General features: G+C 51.4%; 9 protein-coding genes across 9 annotated transcripts, besides 7 other annotated features; 6 read left to right on the top strand and 3 right to left on the bottom strand.

The window, feature by feature from the left end:
- Window positions 1-304: 304 nt before the first annotated feature.
- On the top strand, window positions 305-1326 carry ACLA_027370 (uncharacterized protein; the record flags this gene model as incomplete). Its single annotated transcript, XM_001269440.1, has 2 exons — window positions 305-671; window positions 1235-1326. The coding sequence occupies 2 exons, from the start codon at window positions 305-307 to the stop codon at window positions 1324-1326; spliced, it is 459 nt and encodes a 152-aa protein (XP_001269441.1).
- Window positions 1327-1987: 661 nt separating this feature from the next.
- Window positions 1988-2025: a microsatellite.
- Window positions 2002-2025: a microsatellite.
- A 200-nt stretch (window positions 2026-2225) lies between these two features.
- Window positions 2226-2253: a microsatellite.
- Window positions 2254-2595: 342 nt separating this feature from the next.
- Window positions 2596-2644: a microsatellite.
- A 26-nt stretch (window positions 2645-2670) lies between these two features.
- Window positions 2671-2703: a microsatellite.
- A 454-nt stretch (window positions 2704-3157) lies between these two features.
- Window positions 3158-5599, top strand: ACLA_027360 (6-phosphofructo-2-kinase PFK26; the record flags this gene model as incomplete). The annotated part of the gene is made up of 2 exons (XM_001269439.1): window positions 3158-3429; window positions 3742-5599. The coding sequence occupies 2 exons, from the start codon at window positions 3158-3160 to the stop codon at window positions 5597-5599; spliced, it is 2130 nt and encodes a 709-aa protein (XP_001269440.1).
- Window positions 5600-5885: 286 nt separating this feature from the next.
- Window positions 5886-5915: a microsatellite.
- Window positions 5916-6227: 312 nt separating this feature from the next.
- Window positions 6228-7018, bottom strand: ACLA_027350 (DsbA family oxidoreductase; the record flags this gene model as incomplete). The annotated part of the gene is made up of 2 exons (XM_001269438.1): window positions 6228-6905; window positions 6974-7018. 2 exons carry the CDS (start codon window positions 7016-7018, stop codon window positions 6228-6230), a joined length of 723 nt encoding a protein of 240 aa, XP_001269439.1.
- Window positions 7019-7692: 674 nt separating this feature from the next.
- Window positions 7693-8228, bottom strand: ACLA_027340 (uncharacterized protein; the record flags this gene model as incomplete). Its single annotated transcript, XM_001269437.1, has 2 exons — window positions 7693-7986; window positions 8163-8228. The coding sequence occupies 2 exons, from the start codon at window positions 8226-8228 to the stop codon at window positions 7693-7695; spliced, it is 360 nt and encodes a 119-aa protein (XP_001269438.1).
- An 800-nt stretch (window positions 8229-9028) lies between these two features.
- ACLA_027330 (SPX domain protein) lies at window positions 9029-11305 on the bottom strand (the record flags this gene model as incomplete). Its single annotated transcript, XM_001269436.1, has 1 exon — window positions 9029-11305. One exon carries the CDS (start codon window positions 11303-11305, stop codon window positions 9029-9031), a length of 2277 nt encoding a protein of 758 aa, XP_001269437.1.
- Window positions 11306-11907: 602 nt separating this feature from the next.
- Window positions 11908-13310, top strand: ACLA_027320 (NUDIX hydrolase; the record flags this gene model as incomplete). The annotated part of the gene is made up of 2 exons (XM_001269435.1): window positions 11908-12404; window positions 12524-13310. 2 exons carry the CDS (start codon window positions 11908-11910, stop codon window positions 13308-13310), a joined length of 1284 nt encoding a protein of 427 aa, XP_001269436.1.
- Window positions 13311-13759: 449 nt separating this feature from the next.
- On the top strand, window positions 13760-14257 carry ACLA_027310 (uncharacterized protein; the record flags this gene model as incomplete). The annotated part of the gene is made up of 4 exons (XM_001269434.1): window positions 13760-13855; window positions 13920-13951; window positions 14074-14155; window positions 14231-14257. The coding sequence occupies 4 exons, from the start codon at window positions 13760-13762 to the stop codon at window positions 14255-14257; spliced, it is 237 nt and encodes a 78-aa protein (XP_001269435.1).
- A 630-nt stretch (window positions 14258-14887) lies between these two features.
- Window positions 14888-14915: a microsatellite.
- A 7-nt stretch (window positions 14916-14922) lies between these two features.
- Window positions 14923-16519, top strand: ACLA_027300 (uncharacterized protein; the record flags this gene model as incomplete). Its single annotated transcript, XM_001269433.1, has 4 exons — window positions 14923-15074; window positions 15168-15195; window positions 15282-15795; window positions 15864-16519. The coding sequence occupies 4 exons, from the start codon at window positions 14923-14925 to the stop codon at window positions 16517-16519; spliced, it is 1350 nt and encodes a 449-aa protein (XP_001269434.1).
- Window positions 16520-17480: 961 nt separating this feature from the next.
- ACLA_027290 (putative tetracycline transporter) lies at window positions 17481-18915 on the top strand (the record flags this gene model as incomplete). Its single annotated transcript, XM_001269432.1, has 2 exons — window positions 17481-17549; window positions 17620-18915. The coding sequence occupies 2 exons, from the start codon at window positions 17481-17483 to the stop codon at window positions 18913-18915; spliced, it is 1365 nt and encodes a 454-aa protein (XP_001269433.1).
- Window positions 18916-19059: the final 144 nt, after the last annotated feature.

Raw genomic sequence — 19059 nt, 5'->3', positions numbered from 1 at the left:
ATCAACATTTCAGCTAATCTCAATATCGCCGTGTTCTGTCCTACAGTCTACTGGGGCAGCCGGGATTGTGTCACCCAGGGCAGTGTGGTCAGAGATCCAACACAACCACCACCACTATCCAGTGAAATATCATCATGTTCGAGGTTCGTGTTTCACATAGAAGAAGCCTCTTCTTTGGCCCGTTCCCCTTTGTTCTCGGGCTGGATGAGCTTCTACCATTGATTTTCGTACCACATCGCGGTCTGTGGTATGATCTTGTGCTAACGGGTACCAGCGTCACGCAGCTGACCGCTATCGACTTCGAATGCACCGTGCTCGCACGGTTGCTCTGACCTCCGATGAGATGGTCGAAGTACGAGCCGCGCAACGGACCTTCGAAGGCGCTTATGTCCGCACAGCACTATCTCAGTTCTCCTTCGCCCTGGTCGTCCTGAAAATCTTCACCAGCGAATTTTATAGCACTGGCGCTCTCTTTGCCGTTTACGGGACTGGCGTGCTCATCATCGGTCTTTTCCGTCGTCAACAAGGCAACCGCCAGTTCTTCGACGTGGTGGGAGAGGACGGGGTTCGGCATCATAAATTCAAAACAAGTGGGAATGCAGTACTGATCCTGACGGCGCTGAGTGTGGCTGCGTACGCGACTCTTATCGCGCTGACCGTGCGATTGGGACGTTAGTGCGCCAGATCACAAGGAGAGCCGTAGTAGGCCTCCCACCTCTCCTAGGGATCGACGGTGTCGGTGATCTTTTTTTTTTTGCCCTACTTCTCAGCCTACATCTCCCCCTCCCCCCCTGCGTGTTTGCCAAGCGCCAAGAATCCCGCAGAATGCGACGCAGTAGCCGCTTAATCCCACGATCTTGCACCTCCTAACCAGGCTGTGTCCTTGCCTGCGATGGTTGGAGCGGAAAATCAAGCGATGGGACGACTACGAGGATCACAAGGCCACCGGTCCTCGACGGTGAGTGATGCCACTTGGCACAGCCAAGGCTGCCAAGGGGGATCTTCAGCGGACCGTAAAGCCAACAACAGACATATGAACCGGCGGAAATTGAACCGAAGGTGGTACAAGTAGGGAAGATAGTTATGCTGCCATCCTTGTCCAGCCAGCGAGGGGCAGTTGGGCCGCTGGTGACTCCTGACTGAGGTCACTCAATAGCTTAAGGCCGAGGGCCCCTGAGATTGGAGGTTGGATACAAGTATCATCAGATAAGTGATAGCTCATCTGATGCTGCAGCTTATCAGTGTTTGAAGGCAATCGAGGGAGGCGCAAGGGAGGTATGCGATGAGAGCCAATGGGTGCGCAACGAGGCGATTCTCCATCGCTGAATGGCCTGGGAGCATGGACGGGGGCTGCATGAAACAGTCGTCTAGACCTTGTGAAGATTGAAGTGTGATGCTCCGGCATTATTATCTATCCAGGCAGACTCAGCAGATAACCAGTTCTTCTAGTTTCTCATGATGTTTCTACAGGGCTGGATGAGAAGGCTAGGGAGAGCTAATCGCCAGGTGCTTGGTTTCCACTTTCCACACCTTCTTAGGTTGAAGTATCATAAGACAGACAATATCACTTGCATGATATTTCTTTTTTCTTTTTTTTTTGGTTTCCTTTCCCCTTTTTGAGGTTCAATTAATAATAATCTCCAGTATCTGTAATCAGTTTCAACATGAACATCAAATCAAGCCTCCCTGTAGTCACGCAACTCCGGTCTTATCCACCCACTGCTTTAATAATCCGGTCGGAGTGAAGCCTGCATGACTGCCGTGAGTGCCGGGGAGATAATGGTGAATACGTAGGTAGATACTAGATAGTGAATGCTATGAAGGAACTATCCCTGGATCCAGTACAGATTTCGGCTTCGTTCCCTTTGCATCCTTACCTAGGCCAAGCATTCTCAACTTGCTTGTGTATCTCTCTACTCCGTAAGGGCCAAGCCAAGCCTTTTGTTGGTATTGGTTTGTTGTAGTGATCGACTCTGCACATGAAAGTGAGAGACAAAGCAAGAGAGAGAGAGAGAGAGAGAGAGACAGTAGATAGACACGGGCATCAGTATAGAGTGTACTCTGTAGAAAAGGCATATTTCCACCAGCAGGAGGCCTCCGGAGTTATGTTGCTGCATTCTAGTCTATCTATCTATCTATTATTATGATTATTTCTCCCCTCCCCTCCCAAGATTCTCGATTATAATATTAAACGGAACCAAGACTTTTTCTTTCAAATATTCTATCTACAGTTCTACATTCTACATTCTACATACTGTTCGAGTGGACTTCTTTACATCATTGATCCAGTACAGCGGTGATCAGCCTTCCGAGAGATCCACCACATCACACTCTCCCTCTCCCTCTCTCTGTCTGTGTTTCTTTTCCCCTTCAAGTCAGAAAGCAGAAAAACACAGGCAGTGACTTCATCAGACCGAAGACAGATGCAGCAGACGGCTGTATAACCTTTAAATATCCATCTTCTTCTCTTTCTGGAGTCATTATTCATCATCATCTCTGTTGTGATTCTGCCGGCACAACCAGATCCAATCAGTCTCCCCACGGATTCCTCCATTGTTTCAACCACAAATCAATCCCCTTTCCTTTCACAACTGTAGACCAGACCAGACCAGACAGACAGGATAAGACAAGACGAGGCGAGACAGATCATTCAATATCCCCCATATCCCATATCCTATATCCTATATCTTATATCTTATATCTAGTGAATCACCTCACCCCATTCTCCTGATTCTTGTGGCAGCATCCATCTTCTTCGGTCTTGTCGGCCAGCCAGTGATTGTGACGTTGACTCATTGGAAATTCACCGAATTCTGACTGTTTTCCCGCCCACAGTATTCACGCTCATTCGCCTTGTGTTTGTCCCCTTTCCCTCTTTGCGCCCCTCGCCTCTTCTTTGTCTTTCACTCTCAAATAAAAAAAAAATAAGAGAGGGAGAGAGATAATCGATCTGGGCGGAAATCATATTTCTTCCCTTCTGTCATCTCTCTCAAAAGAAGAACAGTCTCCCCCCATCCTCGTCTCCTTCTCGAAAGATAGACCCATCATTCATCATTCATCATCCATCCATCCTTCTTCTCATACCTTCTTATCGCTTTGGCATCCCTGCTCTTCTGCGGGGATGGCACAACACTCAGATATTGCGCGTACTGCGATCATGACGTCGGCATACGCGCCTGAGATCCAACGGAACGGTGTCACTTCGAATGGCGTTCATGCAAGCTCCAGTAATCAGACTACTAAGAACAACAGCAAGTCGGGAAACGGGAAAGACGTCAGTCTTATGCCGCCCCCCAAGACTCTCGTTGCACGAGCGCTAGGGAACGAGCTGCATTCCGATGTCCACAAGGGATCTCAGGCGTCCAAGGATGGTGTCGGGTTCGCCCTAACAGACACTCCGGTTTCTACCGCACCCCCGTCTCCACAGATGTAAGTTCCCTTTCTATTATTTTCTTTTTTTTTCCCTCCCCCTTTCTTCTCCTCCAATGATTCATGGCTATTCTGCGCGAGATGAGGTCGTGGGGACCAGTTTGGGTCGTCATCGGACTCTAGATCCTGCAGAACTGCAACCCAAAAACAGCCACTGTGTCTGAATGTCTGATCGGCGCTTCTCGTGGCGGGTCTATCTTTCCCCGGATTTTCATGCCTTGCTTCTGCCTCTAAACTTTGTTGCCATCTGCTCATTCTTGTTGTCCTTCCATGTCCGTGGAGCTACTCAGAGACTTACCTAAGTACTAACAGTGCCGATTATAGCAATGCTCACAGTCAGGCCCCGACTCCGAGTCGGATTCGTGCAACGACCCTCGACATTCCCGGTCTGACCAAATCCAAGGTGTCGCCTGATGGACGCATTGCGCAGAGAGACCTCGGCTCGAAGCTGGTCATTGTCATGGTCGGTCTTCCCGCCAGAGGCAAAAGCTATGTCACCAAGAAGCTGGCTCGCTACCTGAACTGGCTGCAGCATGACACCGAAATCTTCAACGTGGGAGAACGTCGTCGTGTTGCGGCGGGTAAATCCCCTTCGCCGGCCAGAGCCATGGCGCCGCGCGACAAACGGGAATCGATGCACAAGGACCTCGTGGACTCGGTGCGCAGGCTCAGTGCCAGTGTGGGCACGATGAAGCAGCAGACCTCCCAGGCCGAGACCTCGCCCCCGGAAGCCGCGACTTCGCCTCCAGAGATCAACGGCGTCCTTCCACCCCCAGTGATCCCCACCAAGATCCTTGTCAACGGAAAAGAGGAAGAGCCGTCGTCGCTGCAGCAAGAAGGCAGCACTGTCGTGCCCTCCGTCGCTGCCGGACCTGCTGACCAACTGGCCATCCGGGAGGCGTCCCCAGAGCCCATGGATCAGTCCGCGTCCTTCTTCGATCCTCAGAACCAACGCGCCGTCAAGTTGCGGGAACAGGTTGCTCTGGATACGCTGGATGAGCTCCTGGACTACATTCTCGTGCGCGGTGGCAGCGTCGGCATCCTGGATGCGACCAACAGCACACTGGAGCGTCGTAAACTGATTGTCGATCACGTCCGCAAAATTGCCGGTCCGGAACTGGGAGTCTTGTTCCTCGAGAGCAGCTGCATGGACCCCGCGCTCCTGGAGGCAAACATGCGTCTCAAGCTGTCCGGTCCGGACTACAAGGGTCAAGATCCGGTGAAATCGCTGGAGGACTTCAAAAAACGTGTTGCACTCTACGAAAAGTCCTATGTTCCTCTCGGCGAGTATGAGGAGCGCCAGAACATTCCGTACATTCAAATGATCGATGTGGGACGCAAGATTGTCTCTCACCAAACCCATGGATTCCTGTCCTCGCAGGTGGTCTATTATCTTTTGAATTTCAACCTGTCCCCGCGCCAGATCTGGATCACGCGTCACGGCGAGAGCCAGGACAACCAGCTTGGCCGCATCGGCGGCGATTCGGAGATTAGCGAGAATGGACGCCGGTACGCCAAGGCGCTGACCCGGTTCATGGATTACCAGCGGCAGCAATGGGAGGAGTATCAGCAACAGAAGAACCTGATGCGCAACTTCCCTCCTCGTCCTGGTGACCACACGCCCCCCAACCCTTCGTACATCCCGGTGGATCGGCCAAGGAATTTTTGTATCTGGTCATCCATGATGCGGCGCTCGGTCCAGACTGTCGAAAACTTCAACGAGGATGAGTACGACGTCAAACAGATGAAGATGCTGGACGAGCTGTATGCCGGAGAGATGGAGGGCATGACCTATGAACAGATTCGTGAGAAGTATCCGGAGGAGTACGCAACCCGCAAGAAGAACAAACTCTTCTACCGCTATCCTGGCCCTGGAGGCGAAGGATACCTGGATGTGATCAACCGCCTTCGTGCTGTCATTGTGGAGGTGGAGCGGATGACGGACCATGTCCTGATTGTCACTCATCGGTCGGTGGCGCGTGTTCTGCTTGCGTACTTCCGTGGGTTAAAGCGGGATGAGGTCGCTGATCTGGATGTGCCTCTGGGAATGCTGTACATGCTGGAGCCGAAGCCTTACGGCGTGGAGTTCAAAGCGTATCGCTACAACCCGACTACAGATTGGTTCGACTGGATTCCTGATTTTGCATTGCACCAGACCAATGCCTTCTGATGGATTTTCAAACCTCGGATTCTCCGGCTAATGACTTCCTGCTTTTACCACCCGCAGTTGCGAATGGTGCCCTCTCAGCTTCCATTACTCAATCCTCTCCTTAGATGGACGGTGGCGCTGGTTTTTGAATTTGTGATGCTCACCTTCATTTGGGTTTCCCCTCCTCTTCAGCTTTGTATTACCATTTGAAGTTTCCTTGAATTTGTTGTCGAGCTGTGTACGGACAGCGTATGTGGTTTTGTTTTCTCGGGGCGCACCATGAATAGCGGGAGTCTCCCTAGCCTGCTTTTTTCTTTCTTTCTTTCTTTCTTTCTTTGTCTTGACTTCGACGAGTGACCTTATGGGCTCGCAGGATACGGCGTTTGGATGGAAATCGTGCTGGCCATCGTGATGTGCTCAGGACCTTGTTCTCTAGCTTGAGATGATGTACATTAGAGATATGGCTGTCCAGATCATGATTGTCGGCCGGGCTTACTTGACGAGATCTTACTACTGGCCCTGTGGATTGTTGATTGTACATGGTATGCATACTCGATCAATAATGTCCAATAGGTAGCTGAAATGACCGATATCTTGTCTCACTGGTTCAATCTGATGAAGATCCATATAGCATATAGCCCACACAGCTCTACACGACCTGCTTCACCTTCTCAAAGATCTCGAGAAAAGTGTCCGGCTCATCCGCCCCTTCCACCGCATACCGGCCCTGCACCGTGAAATACGGCACCCCCGTCACCAGGCGCTGCCGCGCGCGTTCCGCCTCGAGATCAACCTCCTTGCCACCCTCATCCCCAGACTCCAGGAACCTCTCGACCTCCGCGCGGTCCAGCCCCGCCGCCGCCGCCGCCTCCACCAACACGCCGCGGTCCGTGATATTCTTCTCCTCTTCAAAGTACGCCCGGAACAACTGCTCTGCCACCCTCGTCTGCAGCCCCCCAATCCCCACCCCCTCCTCCTTCTTCTCCTCCTTCACCCCCTCCTCTCCACCGCGGAGCTCCCGCTCCCTCTCCTTCCTCCCCGCATACCAAAGCACCCGGTGCGAATCCCTCGTCCGCCCCGTCTGCCCCCCAAACGCAAAGGCAATGTCCTCGCCGGCGCCCACGCCCGCCAGCCGCGCGAAGATCGCGCGCGCGCGCTCGCCGCCGAACTTCGATGCGTAGTGCTCGCGCTTGTTGGTGCCCGGGTACGCCGGCGCCTGCGGGTTGAGGTAGAACGGCTGCCAGGTGAGCGTGAATGTGTCGGTGGGGTGGGAGGCTCTGTGTGTTGTGATTGCGCGGGAGAGGCGCCGGAGGCCGATGTAGCACCACTGTTTCGGTTAGTTGGGATCGGTTATGGATGGGGATGGGGATGGATTAGAAGGGGGGGGTGGGTTACGGGGCAGACGGTGTCGGAGACGATTTGGATGGTGATGTTGGTCATGGTTGTGTGGGTTTTATCGTCTGGACTCTGCTGTTTCTCTTTGAAGGATTATCGAGAGTTGCTCGTACTGAGTGAGGTACTGGGGTACGCCGTATATAGTTCGCTTTGACGATGATTTGTCAGCAAGCTGGGTTTGTTGACTGAGCATTTCAAATCAGCTTGAAGCTCGTTTTGTACTCCGATGGCAAATGAGTCTGTATTCGGAGATGGATGTCTCGCGTATGCTGATTCTTTCGTGTCCTGTTGTGGCTTAGTTGAGGCGTTTGGACTGGGGGATCCTCGCCGTGACATCCTTAGCCCAAAGTGGAAGTGCTTGAGGATGACTACAGTACTACTGTATACAACAAGCTTCATATTTTTAATACTATGGGATGACACTTATGGACCAGACTTCACCTCTAAGTTTATGAGATCTGTTTGGGTTATTGAATGGAGTTCTAGGCAGCATGAGACGGAAAATGATACGGACTAATCCTGGAAATTCCATCAAAAGCCTTTTTATCCAGCATTTCGGCCAGACAGTTTTGTTATCCCAAAAAACACTGCACCTTTATATTACAGACATAGTTTGAGCTCGCCCTAGCTTCGCCATATGGCTACTGGACTCCAGCACCGCGTTGAGGTGCGAGCTCATTGCTGGAGGCCCGGCCCGGAGACACGGGCACCCGCTGTCACTAGGACTTGGGAGGGGGGCGCATGACCGTTTTACCCTTGTTCTTTCCCCGCCGAATATTGCGGTCTCTCGTTGCGATAATCTTATCAATTTCGTAAGGCTTGTATTTTTCCGTGTCTCCCTCGATAACGATAAAGACGGGTCCCGGGTTTCCAGCTTGTTGTTTGAAAGGGTCGGGTTCTGGGAACCGTTCCAGATGTGTGACGGACACGACCGGGAGGAAGGCTCGCAGCAGATCAGGAATGTCCTCCTTCAGATTTGATATCGGTTCCCATGTTTCCTCCCCATTTTCCCACTTCACTAGGCATTGGTCAGCGCTTTATCGAACTATCTTATCGATTTCATGTTATTTCTGTCCATCAACAATCACCGGCTGGGCCTTTGTTATGTCTGGCCTGGGTCTGTCAAGGGTATCATCAACGTGTGCTTGTTCCAAGTGAATGACTGATATAACAGGGTGTATCTTCCAACCCTCAGGGAGTTCCAGCTCATATGCAAGGCATCCCCGATTCTACCGTATCTCGCGAAGCATTCCATGGATGACCTTAAGGTCGCCTAACCATAGCATCGAGTGTGTGACAGAGTCAACACATTCGAGACCAGTTGCCTGGCTCAGTCACTGGATGAGACGGGGCCTCTCCTCCGACAAGAGTTCGGGATCAACAGACGCCATCGATAATGGCTGTTGCACTAATTGCAGATTGTACGTAGAGGTTCAAACGTACGGAGTAGGTATCTCGGTGATTAGATAGCAGTGGTGGATAAACACTTAAGTTCTGAACACTAATGAAGCAGGTGGAGAGAAAGAGGAAGTGGATCAGCGAGTCAATTGACTTGGAGAAAGCTGTTGTGGGCCTGCCATGTCGCGCTAGTCTGGATTTGGATGTATAAGCGAGGACTAAGCGATGAGTCTTAGAGCCTTAAGATCTCATAGTACGGAGTAGATACAGAGTACTCCGTAGATTAACGCTTAATCATAGAAGAGTCAAAAGACACCAGGCAGATTTCATAGAAAAAATAGTTCACTTCAATCATTCCTATAGGATTCGTGACCTCATCTAGCTACATGCGTGGTCTCCATCAATGAATCCCCCCAAGCATCTTGCATGTATGTTCGAGGAATAATATACATAGCACAAAAAGCATGTGCAGTCCATGTCATGCTCGCGTCAAAACGTCATAGAGAAACATTTCACAATCCAAGTACACCCTGGTTGGCGACCTGCCAGTTATGTGGTTGTCCAACTGAAGGAATAGACATATTGATCGTCGAGGGTGCGCCGGCGTCCGGTTGCTGTTCCCTAATCTTCCTCAACGTATCCGAGTACTGTTCCGTGTTAGCTTCCGTGATCGCTTTCCATGGATGATATTCGTCCTACCTTGAAGGCAAAGTTCAAGACTAGAGCAACAGCTAAGCCAACGCACACGACAAGAGGTCCAAATGTGTTGTCCAGATCCCGCCCACTGCGCTGGCGGATAAGCCTCGACCGCTTCTCGTACATGTACCACCCCCACGCGGCGGAGAACAAGGCGAAGAAAGTGTAGACAATGGACAGCGCACGGGCGATATCATTGTGCTTACCGGCCGCATTGTACAAACCGAGAGACAGAGAAGAAAGCAGGATGCTGATGTGAAGCCACTTGATAAAGGTTCGCTGATTGGCCAGCCATACCTTGCTTTCCACACGGACGGGGCCGGAGTCCTTGATCCATGTGACCGGCTTCTGGACACCAGGGGGTAGCACCACTGACTGCCGGTGCGTGCTCTTGGACCGTGAGAGAGCGACCGAGGGGAAAAGTGAGGCAAGCCGCGACGAGGTGATCGGTTCTGTGTCTTCCTGCGCGACACCCTCGGGTAACGTGCGGCCTTGACCGTCGGGGATAGAAGGCCGGCTCGGGCGCGGAATAGCTTGAGATGGCCGTCTCACTTGCGTCGGGGAGCCCCCTTCCGCGAGCAGGGCCATAGGTGATCCGACCATGGGTCGAACACTCGGACTCGCTCTGTTGCCCATAAAGCTTCCCACAGCCATGTCGTCCTCGGCGCGCTTTGCAAGTCTCTCCTGCTCCTCATGGAACGCCGTCTCGGGATCTCGCCGGATGTCATTCTCCAGCTCGCTCAGCCAGAACGGAAAGCTGTTGACGTAGTCCTCAAAGAGCTGAGCGACACCGTGGACAAATTTCGAAAAGCGGGGCGCTTCCTTGACTAGATGAGATACCATGAGATCTTTGACCCATTCCGCGTTATGTGCGCTACCTCTCAATTTGATCTCCAGCAAGGCATGAGGAAAGCGATTGATCTCGCCAGTTCGGATATTACTAAACGGGTATTGCATTCCCTCCTCGTCGATATCCTTACGATGCCAATCGTTAGGGTCACGGATAGGACGGTCCTGATCCAGCGCGTCTTCCCTGATCAGTGCAAGATTGGTGTCCATAGATATCCGAATGCGATCATCGCCAGGGATCTGGAATGCAGTACGGGTGTAATTGGCCCGGAGCATGGGTTGCAGATTCTTCTCCTTGATGAATGACTGCAACTCCTCCACGTCATTTTTGAGCGCTTCTGCCTCTGGTGATTCGCCCTGACTCGAGTCTTCCATTCGGTGAACCTGTTTCTCCAACGTATACTTCCCTTCGAGGAACTCCTGAACATGTTTTTCCTTGAGCTGCACCTTCACTTCTCTGCTGTGATCGTCATCTGTGACGATCTTCTTTTCCAGGAAGACAGCGGGCTTATCTTTGAGATTTCCCGTCCACCGAAGCCTTAGCGATCCGGCTTCGGGAGCCTTCGCGACCTTTTGGTTGTACAGGTCAAAGCGAGTGTTGTCAAAGTAGAGCGATGTGATTGTGGGATCCTCGGGAAGCGACTCAAAGTCTCTCGATGATTTGGGATTGTAGATCAACACAGGCAATTGCCGAAGGATAAAGGTCTTGACTTCCAGAATATTATCCTCATGGACCCAGAACTTGAACGACGAGTATGTGTCCTGGCCAAAACGTGTTTCACCGGCATCCTTAGGTTCAATATCATCCTGACTCAGGATTTGGCGGACGAAGGAGTACATAACTGACAACCTATGCACGAGCGGCGAGTAGTCCTCACTGTTAAATGGAAGCTGTGACAGACGTACTTGCAGCAGTGGCCGCACACGGTACCGCGCCCCACGCTTGCGGTCATGCTTCTTCGCAGCTTTGAGGAAACCGGTGAAGTTGATACGGCTGTATTTCTGGAGTTCGCTGATTTCTTTGGCGATACCGTCTAGTTCTTGAAGAACCTCAGAAGCAATGGCCCTCTTTTCATTCTCATCCATGGTGGATGTCTCTTGATCCGGGGAGGGTGCCAGAGGTCGCAACTTGCTCTCACAGGCCGAAGTTCGCTCTTTCAGCTGCTGGGAGGTCTCAACTTGGAAAGCATTAACCTTATCAAGCTGAACATTGATCAGTTCCTGGACAAAAGCTTCCTCGTCTTGTTCTGTCCATTGAGACCCTTCCGAGTCACTGGCGTCTTTTGTGACATCATCTTCTTTCAGAAGAACTTTCAATTTGTGATAGTCGATATATTTCCCGCTCCACGGGGGATAGACTGATTTTTTCAGGGTCTTGCCGAAGCGCATGATGAATGGATAGCTGAATTTCAGCTAACAACGTGCCGACAAGGGAAGAGTGCTATGGATTGGTCAGATTATACAGGCCGGATAGCGGGAAGTTCGACTCGGGAACTTCGAAGGTGTCAATCGACAGCAAATATATACGACAGGCACCAAAAGCGACCAACCTGAGATAAGCTCAACACTGCAGGTCAAGAAAAATGAAAGTCCTTGGGACTAAGGCCTCATTTAAAGGACTAAGTTATGGGACATGGGTGGCTCGACCTAGTCTCCAGCTAGTGTCGTGAAGCTGTTATCAGGATGCCTCATTGACGCACGTGCTGCACTAGCTTAATGCTGGTTTGGCCAATCACAGCTCTTATGACGTCTAATAAACACTCGGACGGGAAGAACCCTGTCACCGATGGGTAATACGAATACACTACGTGGAGGTTTCATCAGCTGTACACAAAACAGAACCCGAGGTACGAAGAACGGGGTCATCGGTGATAAGCGTTTTGTCTGCTAGCGGTGACTGCCCAACAGCTGAACCGTTTGTTTGTTTTCACTCGACTCCTCCGTTGCAGTTCAAAATATTCAATTCTCTCTTTTCGAAATAGGCGTGCGCTATGGAGTCGATTGACCCTGAGCTGTTGCGGGATTCGGCATCGGTGCCTAATTCTCTCCATAATGTGTTGATCGACCTGCACCGAAGACCCTATCCTCATATCCCTAATCCGCCTTCATGCAAGAAACGTGCCTCGGTTGCGTTGATTATTCGAGTTAGACCCAGATATGCGCATTGGCCCGATTCTCCCACCCCTCCTGCTGTGCAAGATCGAACCATTGCCACCGAACAACGACTGGACGACTTCTTTGGCCAGACATGGGTTCAGCATGGAACCCCGGAAGTTCTATTCATCAAGAGAACCTCGCGCGTGGGGGATCGCTGGACTGGACATGTTGCGCTCCCAGGAGGGAAGCGTGACCCAGAGGATACCGATGATCGAGCAGCTGCGATCAGGGAGGCCTCGGAGGAGGTAGGAGTGGATTTGACAACCGGTGACTATATATACGTCGGAAACTTGCCTGAACGGGTTGTGACAACAAGCTGGGGATCTGTACCGTATGTTGGCGTGTAGATTGTATACATATGGAATCATGCTGACAATCCCCGATGCCCAGATTGATGGTGCTTTGTCCATTCGTCTTCTTGCTCACTCGCAGCGAATCTCCGAATCTCAGGTTACAGCCAACCGAGGTTGCATCCACGCATTGGGTATCTATCAATGCTCTTCTATCACCCTCATTACGGACTACCGAGTATGTGGATATGTCGCAAAGGCTTGCGAATAGAGGCGGGTTCATCACCCGCCTTCTCTATCGGGCCTTTATGGGGCGAATGAAATTTTCTGCCATACAATTGAAACCGACCGAAAGCCTACAGTGCAACACAAAAGTAAATTTGAACGGATCTGCCAACCTTACCGGCAGTTTCATTCAGCGGTGTAAGACCTGTTGGGGCAATGGAGCTAACTCCAATAATCAGAATCGGCCCTTGCTTCTATGGGGATTGACCCTAGGAATCCTGGCCGATTTCTTGGATATGCTGCCACCGCATACGGCTGTGCAATTGTGGGAGTATCCTACGTTTACAACACCTGACTTGCGGTGGATCATCAGCCTTCTGACGTACCGTCTTCGAAAACGCAATATGCTTCAGGTGAAATCTGGAGTCCGAACCATCGTCAACAATACAGCTGTGGACAGCAAGACGGCAGCATTACCAGTAGTGCTAGCATCAAATACAGCACACGGCCACAACGAGGTCGGGATTGGTGGACTAGGAGTGGGCAGGTATTATGGCTCGTCGGACAACGACGGAGGTACTTATGCGGTTGGCATCATGCTCAGAGGGTACTATGATAGGCTCCGCCTTGCCATCTATGTGTTCATTGCATGGAGGATTGTCATGGGCTCCATGGCAGGTGTTTATGCATGGAGACTTCTCAAAGGTCGAACAGGTCGTTGAGGGTGTTTAGTAGGTATTGATCAAGGAGCGTTACGACTACACAAGTATATAATGTACATTACATAAATTTCAAACGTCAGATCTTTAAAGAATACTCAACTGAGTGTCGTAGATTATCATTCATTCAGATGATCAGACACTCAGGTAAGGTTATCAACTTGTCTCACTTCCACCGTGGACTAGAATGGGTAAACCCTGATAGTATTGGGCCAGTCTAGACCACGTGCAGTAAGGTACTGTAATTACATATACGAGAAGCTCTCCAGTCTCCACCCATTATGTCCTCTGTATTGACTGGAACTTGCAAGATGAATTGTAATGTAACAAATCAATAGCTACTGTTGTTATCAGACTTATCTCCATCATACCAATTCAAGCAATCAATCACCGCATTATCATCACAGTCTTCTATACTGTCCTCTGAGAGTTCGAATTGATGAAAGTCAGTTATGGCTGCGACCCAGAAGCTCTATCCTCGCGGGACCGTAAAGCGCATCGTGAAGGCGCATTCGAACAGAAGCGTGAGTAAGAATGCCGATATTCTGGTGAGTGGCCCATGCCAACACATTGCAAAGCCCACGGGCTGATCATTCTCTTCATTATCTATAGATTTTCCTTGACTATATGCTTTTCATGCAAGAGTGAGTTGAACAACCACCAAGTCGTAGGGGGTACAGGTCGCCAGCAAAGAGATTGAGCCGCTCTTGCGATGGTTTACAACCACGCAGCACTCGTGGTTTGGACTCTACTAACAGCATGGTAGACTGATGCGCGAAGCGTCAATGAAGTCCCGAAAAGCTGGCGAAAAACACATCTCCCCTAACTCCGTTCGCAAGGTCACAGAGGTAGGTTGTAAACCCTCGAGTCATCAATGTCAATCAGATGTTAACAGCCTCTAACAATTCTTGAACTCCACTCAGAAAACACTACGAAAGTTCAAAGGCTAAACGACTGTCTCTCCTCGATTCTTGTTGTTATGGTCGATCGCGTCGGCTACTCACCCTGGAAATGGGTCACTATACATGCGTACGTCGCGCATGAATAATCCCCAGAACCGAATACCTTTTTATATGGATCATACGAGTTTCTACGGGGGATTGGCGTTCAGGTGCTTGGTTTTGGTCCTAATTTGATACCCAGCAATCATGGTTTGAGTCGGATAATGCAGATATACACAATAAGATCTCCCAAAATAACGTAAAATCACCTTGCATGTTAGGCGCTGTACTGTCATCAATGATATGATAACTACTAAAATCTCAATTGAAAATGGGTGTCACTAGGCTCTTTTGTTGGGCTGGTTGACTGGGTGTCTGCGGGCACGCGACAAAGCGGCGAGAGATTCGGAAGAGTTCCACCCGCATCTTTGACTCTTCAGCTCATGACAGCTTCTTCCCTCTTGCCAACATCGCTATAGCTCTCTACCACTCATTCTCTTCTCTTACGGTCTCCGTCTCTAATTGCTCTATCTAAACGAGGCATATTAAGGCCTCTATCTAATTCTTACTGCCACAATTTTGATATCCTCTATCTATCCTGCTTGAAGCTTCTGGCCTCTGATCTTCGCCGCTCTTATCCACACAGACACACACACACACACAAACATCCTACCATGGCAGCCGCTTCTGTCAACAGCCACTCTCAGGCTCAGTCTGATTCTCCCAAGACAGAACATGCAGCCACTTTATCTATCTCCTCTAAGCCAGAGGAGACATCCAACAGTCTGGATTCTTTCGACAACCCCCACGTCAAAGATCTCCAGAGGTATGCCAGTTTGAGCGTCACAGCTTGCGCATCCGCATTCTGATCTTGTTGCATTGATGGCTCTGGGGTTGGAAGCTGACCGGATACATATAGGAGCTTGCGCAATGCTCTGAAGAAGCTGGTAGGTTTGCCGCCTAGCCAGACTGACACCCCACCCTTCTTTCTCCATACGCCATACGGCTGCTAACAGGCATGTTATGTGTTCAGAACGCAACCGCGAAGGTCGATGCTATCATCGCTGAGAACCCTGGTAAATCTTTGGACGAGCTTGTTGCCGATAAGAAGATCAATGTGGATCAGAAGGCGCAGGCTTTGAAGAAACCTGCCCTCCAGGCTTCCATCGCTCAGATTGAGGAGCAGATTGCTCAATTCAAGAGTTTCGCCAGCCATTACGAGGAGCGCCTGACTAGCCAGAAGACCGCCTTGGAGAAGACTCACAGGGAGGAATTGGACGCGGTCCGGGAACAGGCTACCGCCGAGGCTGCCGAGGCCAGCAAGAAGGATCTGAGACAGCGTCTGCTCAGCCTGACCAAGTTCCTTTGCGCCGCGGCCGCCATGAGACGCTCTGGTGACGAAACTTCTGCCGAGAGCCGTGCGTTTGAAGGTGTCCTCTACCAAGTCTACGGGGGCTCTCAGGACGCCGTAAGCTCCATGCTCAAGCTGATCGACGGTGTGGATGAGAAGATCGCCAGTGTGGAGGGCGAGATACTCGAAGTTACTTGTATGGGGTTTCCGCTTTTTGATTCCGGTAGTAGACTATCAGTTGGCTAACTCGGTATGATTTTTTAGACGCCAAGGTGAAGCAGACATCGGAGGAATTTGCCCCTGCCACGGAAGAAGTGACCACTACTACGGAAGCACCCGCTGCTTCTACTGCCGCCTCCGATCCTACTCTGGTCAACGCAGCTTATACTGAACTCCAAGACGGCCCACTTGGCGCCAGTGGCGCATCGACCAGCGAGGCAGTGGTCTCAGCTCAAACCGATGTCCCTCCTCCCACTCAGACTCTCGTCTCCGATGCGGCCAACCCCGTCGCCCAGTCGTCGTGGGAATCCAATGAACCCGAGTCCCTTGAATCCTCCGCGAACGCTGATGGCTGGGTGGAGGTTCCCCGCGACCCGGCAGAGACCGAAACCGGCTTGCAGGCTACTCCAGCCGCCGTTGAACCTGTACTGAAGAATGAGTCTGCTGTCGCCGAGGTATCTGGAAAGGGCGAGGAAACTGTGTCTGTACCCAAGACACAAAGCGGCGACGGGTTCGAACCTGTTGTCCATCATCAGAGGCAGCCTAGTGGTCGGGGTCGCGGTCGAGGTGGACGTGGTCGCGGTGATGGTTTCCGCGGCCGTGGCCGTGGCGATTTTAGAGGCCGTGGACGAGGACGCGGTGGCCGTGGTCGCGGTGGACCTAACGGTGCGCTAACTGCTGCAGCCCCTGCGGCCCAGTAATTCCATGAAGATCTCATAATGAGAGTCGGTGATCGTGCTACCTGCTCTTCGCATGGATCTTTCGCCAGAAATCCAATCCTCCGAGGACATGGTAGTTCGCAGTAGTCTCTCACTTGGCATGCATGGGACATGTCAACGTCATTGTCCTGATCTTTTCTTCTTCTTTTACCCGTTCGATTTCTCCATATCCTTCTCTACCTGTCTTAATTCTCATAAGCGCATCGGTATGGCGGTGTTATGGCTGACGAAAGCAATGAACCTCTCGAAATGAATACCGGGAACAAGGATTCGTGGCGGCAAAGGCATGGGTCTTGGGGTTTCTGGCTCTTCTATCCTTTCGCTTTCGGTTTCCGTCTTTTGGTTGGTTGATTCCCCAAAGATTCCTATTGTATATGTCCGACAGTTATTGAGCGTGCATATCCTTGGTCTGATGTTTTCCATTTCCTCTTTCATTTTTCTGTTGAATCTATTCACCATCTTCTGCGCCACCTGTGTATTCCCAGGCGTTTATCTCTTGTCTACAATCTACCCTTCTCCTGTATTCTACTACTCTGTTCTATTGGATTGAAAACTCGGTGAGCTTGGGAAACGGGCTGCGATGAGGGCGGAAGAATGGTTCATCCTGGTGTGTGCAAGTACACGCTGAGGACAGCAAATGAAATGAATGGCATTCATCTCACCAACTCAAGATCTCCGTAGATACTTCATAGAAGTCTCCCTTGGCTGTTGGTTTTATCCTCAGAAAGATATAGATATCCTGATGCGGCGATAGGGCTCAGGGCTATGACATAATGTGATTAGTGTTGATCAGGTGCGGACATCGTTGTCTCAGCTTGATGGAGACATCATCTTTTTGCATAATCGTGTGATTCTTGGGTGTCTCTCGTTGTACAGTTGTACTTATACCCATGCTGCATTTCACTCTTATAATCACGCGTTATCGCTGTCTGATTTGATCGTTATGGCGTTGGCTGCAGAGCAGCGGAAGAGGATACTCAAGGTGTTGATGATATCGCTCCTTTTAGATCTGGTAAGATCACGACCGAAACAACTATTATTGAAGGTTCGAGGACTTCTTACTGACTCAAAAACTGCGATAGATCTCCTTTACGTTTATACTGCCACTCTTTCCTTCGTTGCTTAGCTTCTATCGAACGCAAGACCCTTCTCCCACCTCCCTCCTGAATCGAATGTTCCGTCTCCTGAACACCTATAAGAACTCGTTCGCCAAGCCGATCGACTCTCGATATGATATCGTTCTCCTTGGAGGGGCGCTGGGTTCGCTCTTCTCATTCCTCCAGGCCATTGCTGCTCCATTCATCGGCCGGCTTTCCGATAAACATGGACGCAGGACGGCTTTGTTGTGCTCGATGGTGGGGAACACCCTCAGCGTCGCACTTTGGGTCGCTGCGACGGATTTCCGCACCTTTCTTGCCAGTCGCGTTGTTGGCGGTCTGAGCGAGGGTAACGTGCAGCTGGCGCACGCAATTGCGACGGATATCAGTGATGAAAGTCAGCGAGGCTCGACTATGGCGCTGGTGGGCGCGTGTTTCAGCATAGCGTTCACCTGCGGACCGGCTCTGGGCGCTGCGCTCTCAAATATCACTATTGTGGCTGCAAATCCATTCGCGACAGCTGCAGGCGTCTCGCTCCTGCTGATCGTCACCGAGACGCTCTACCTGTACCGCTGTCTGCCCGAGACGCACCCCCGTCTCACCAAGTTCACTCATGCTCCCTTGAAAGAGGGGGAGAATGTCTCCTCAACTAAGAGAACCAATGGCCCCGAATCTACTGGTCAACCAGCTGATCTAACTCCTCACAAACACACTAACAATCCAGCTGTGCTGAATCTACTCCACTTGCTCTTCCTCCTCCCCTTCTCCGGCCTAGAGTTCTCACTCCCGTTTCTCACCGCGACCTTCTACGCAGGAAGCGCCGCAAGCCCATCGGCTTTGAACGGCCGTCTTCTCTCCATGATGGGTCTCATCGCCTCTCTCCTCCAAGGTACTGTGGTCCGCCGTCTGCCGCCTCTCATGACCGTCCGAGCCGGCGTGGTAGCCTGTGCTATCTCCTTTTTCCTCCTTGCGCGTGTCTCCTCGCTTGCCGGTCTCTACACCTCCGGTGCTCTGCTCGCCGTGACAAGTGCCACGGTCGTGACCGGTCTGAACAGTCTGGGCAGCTTTGAGGCGCGGGAAGGAGAGCGTGGGGTCGTCCTGGGCCGCCTGAGAAGCTGGGGCCAGGTTGGGCGTGCCGCGGGCCCGCTGCTGTTCTGCTCGCTCTTCTGGTGGGCCGGGCGCGAGATCGCCTATACCACTGGTGGGTTTGCCATGTTGGCTGTCTGTGTGGCAGTATTCACAATGTTGAAGAACCCCTTGCCCGGGAGCAAGAAGCTATAGGCGTGGTGTAGCTTCACTGAGATGCTGCCTCACACCAGCCGGTATGTTCGATGTTTGGGTTGGATATCCTTAACCAGGTCTCCACCTGTGAACGATTGCTTTGAACGCTAGTTGAGCTGGATGTCTATGTATCAGCCTGGAATT

This window comes from Aspergillus clavatus, genomic scaffold, assembly GCF_000002715.2.
Source record: "Aspergillus clavatus NRRL 1 1099423829805 genomic scaffold, whole genome shotgun sequence".
Lineage (NCBI taxonomy): Eukaryota > Fungi > Ascomycota > Eurotiomycetes > Eurotiales > Aspergillaceae > Aspergillus > Aspergillus clavatus.
This window is presented reverse-complemented; position numbering and strand designations above follow the sequence as displayed.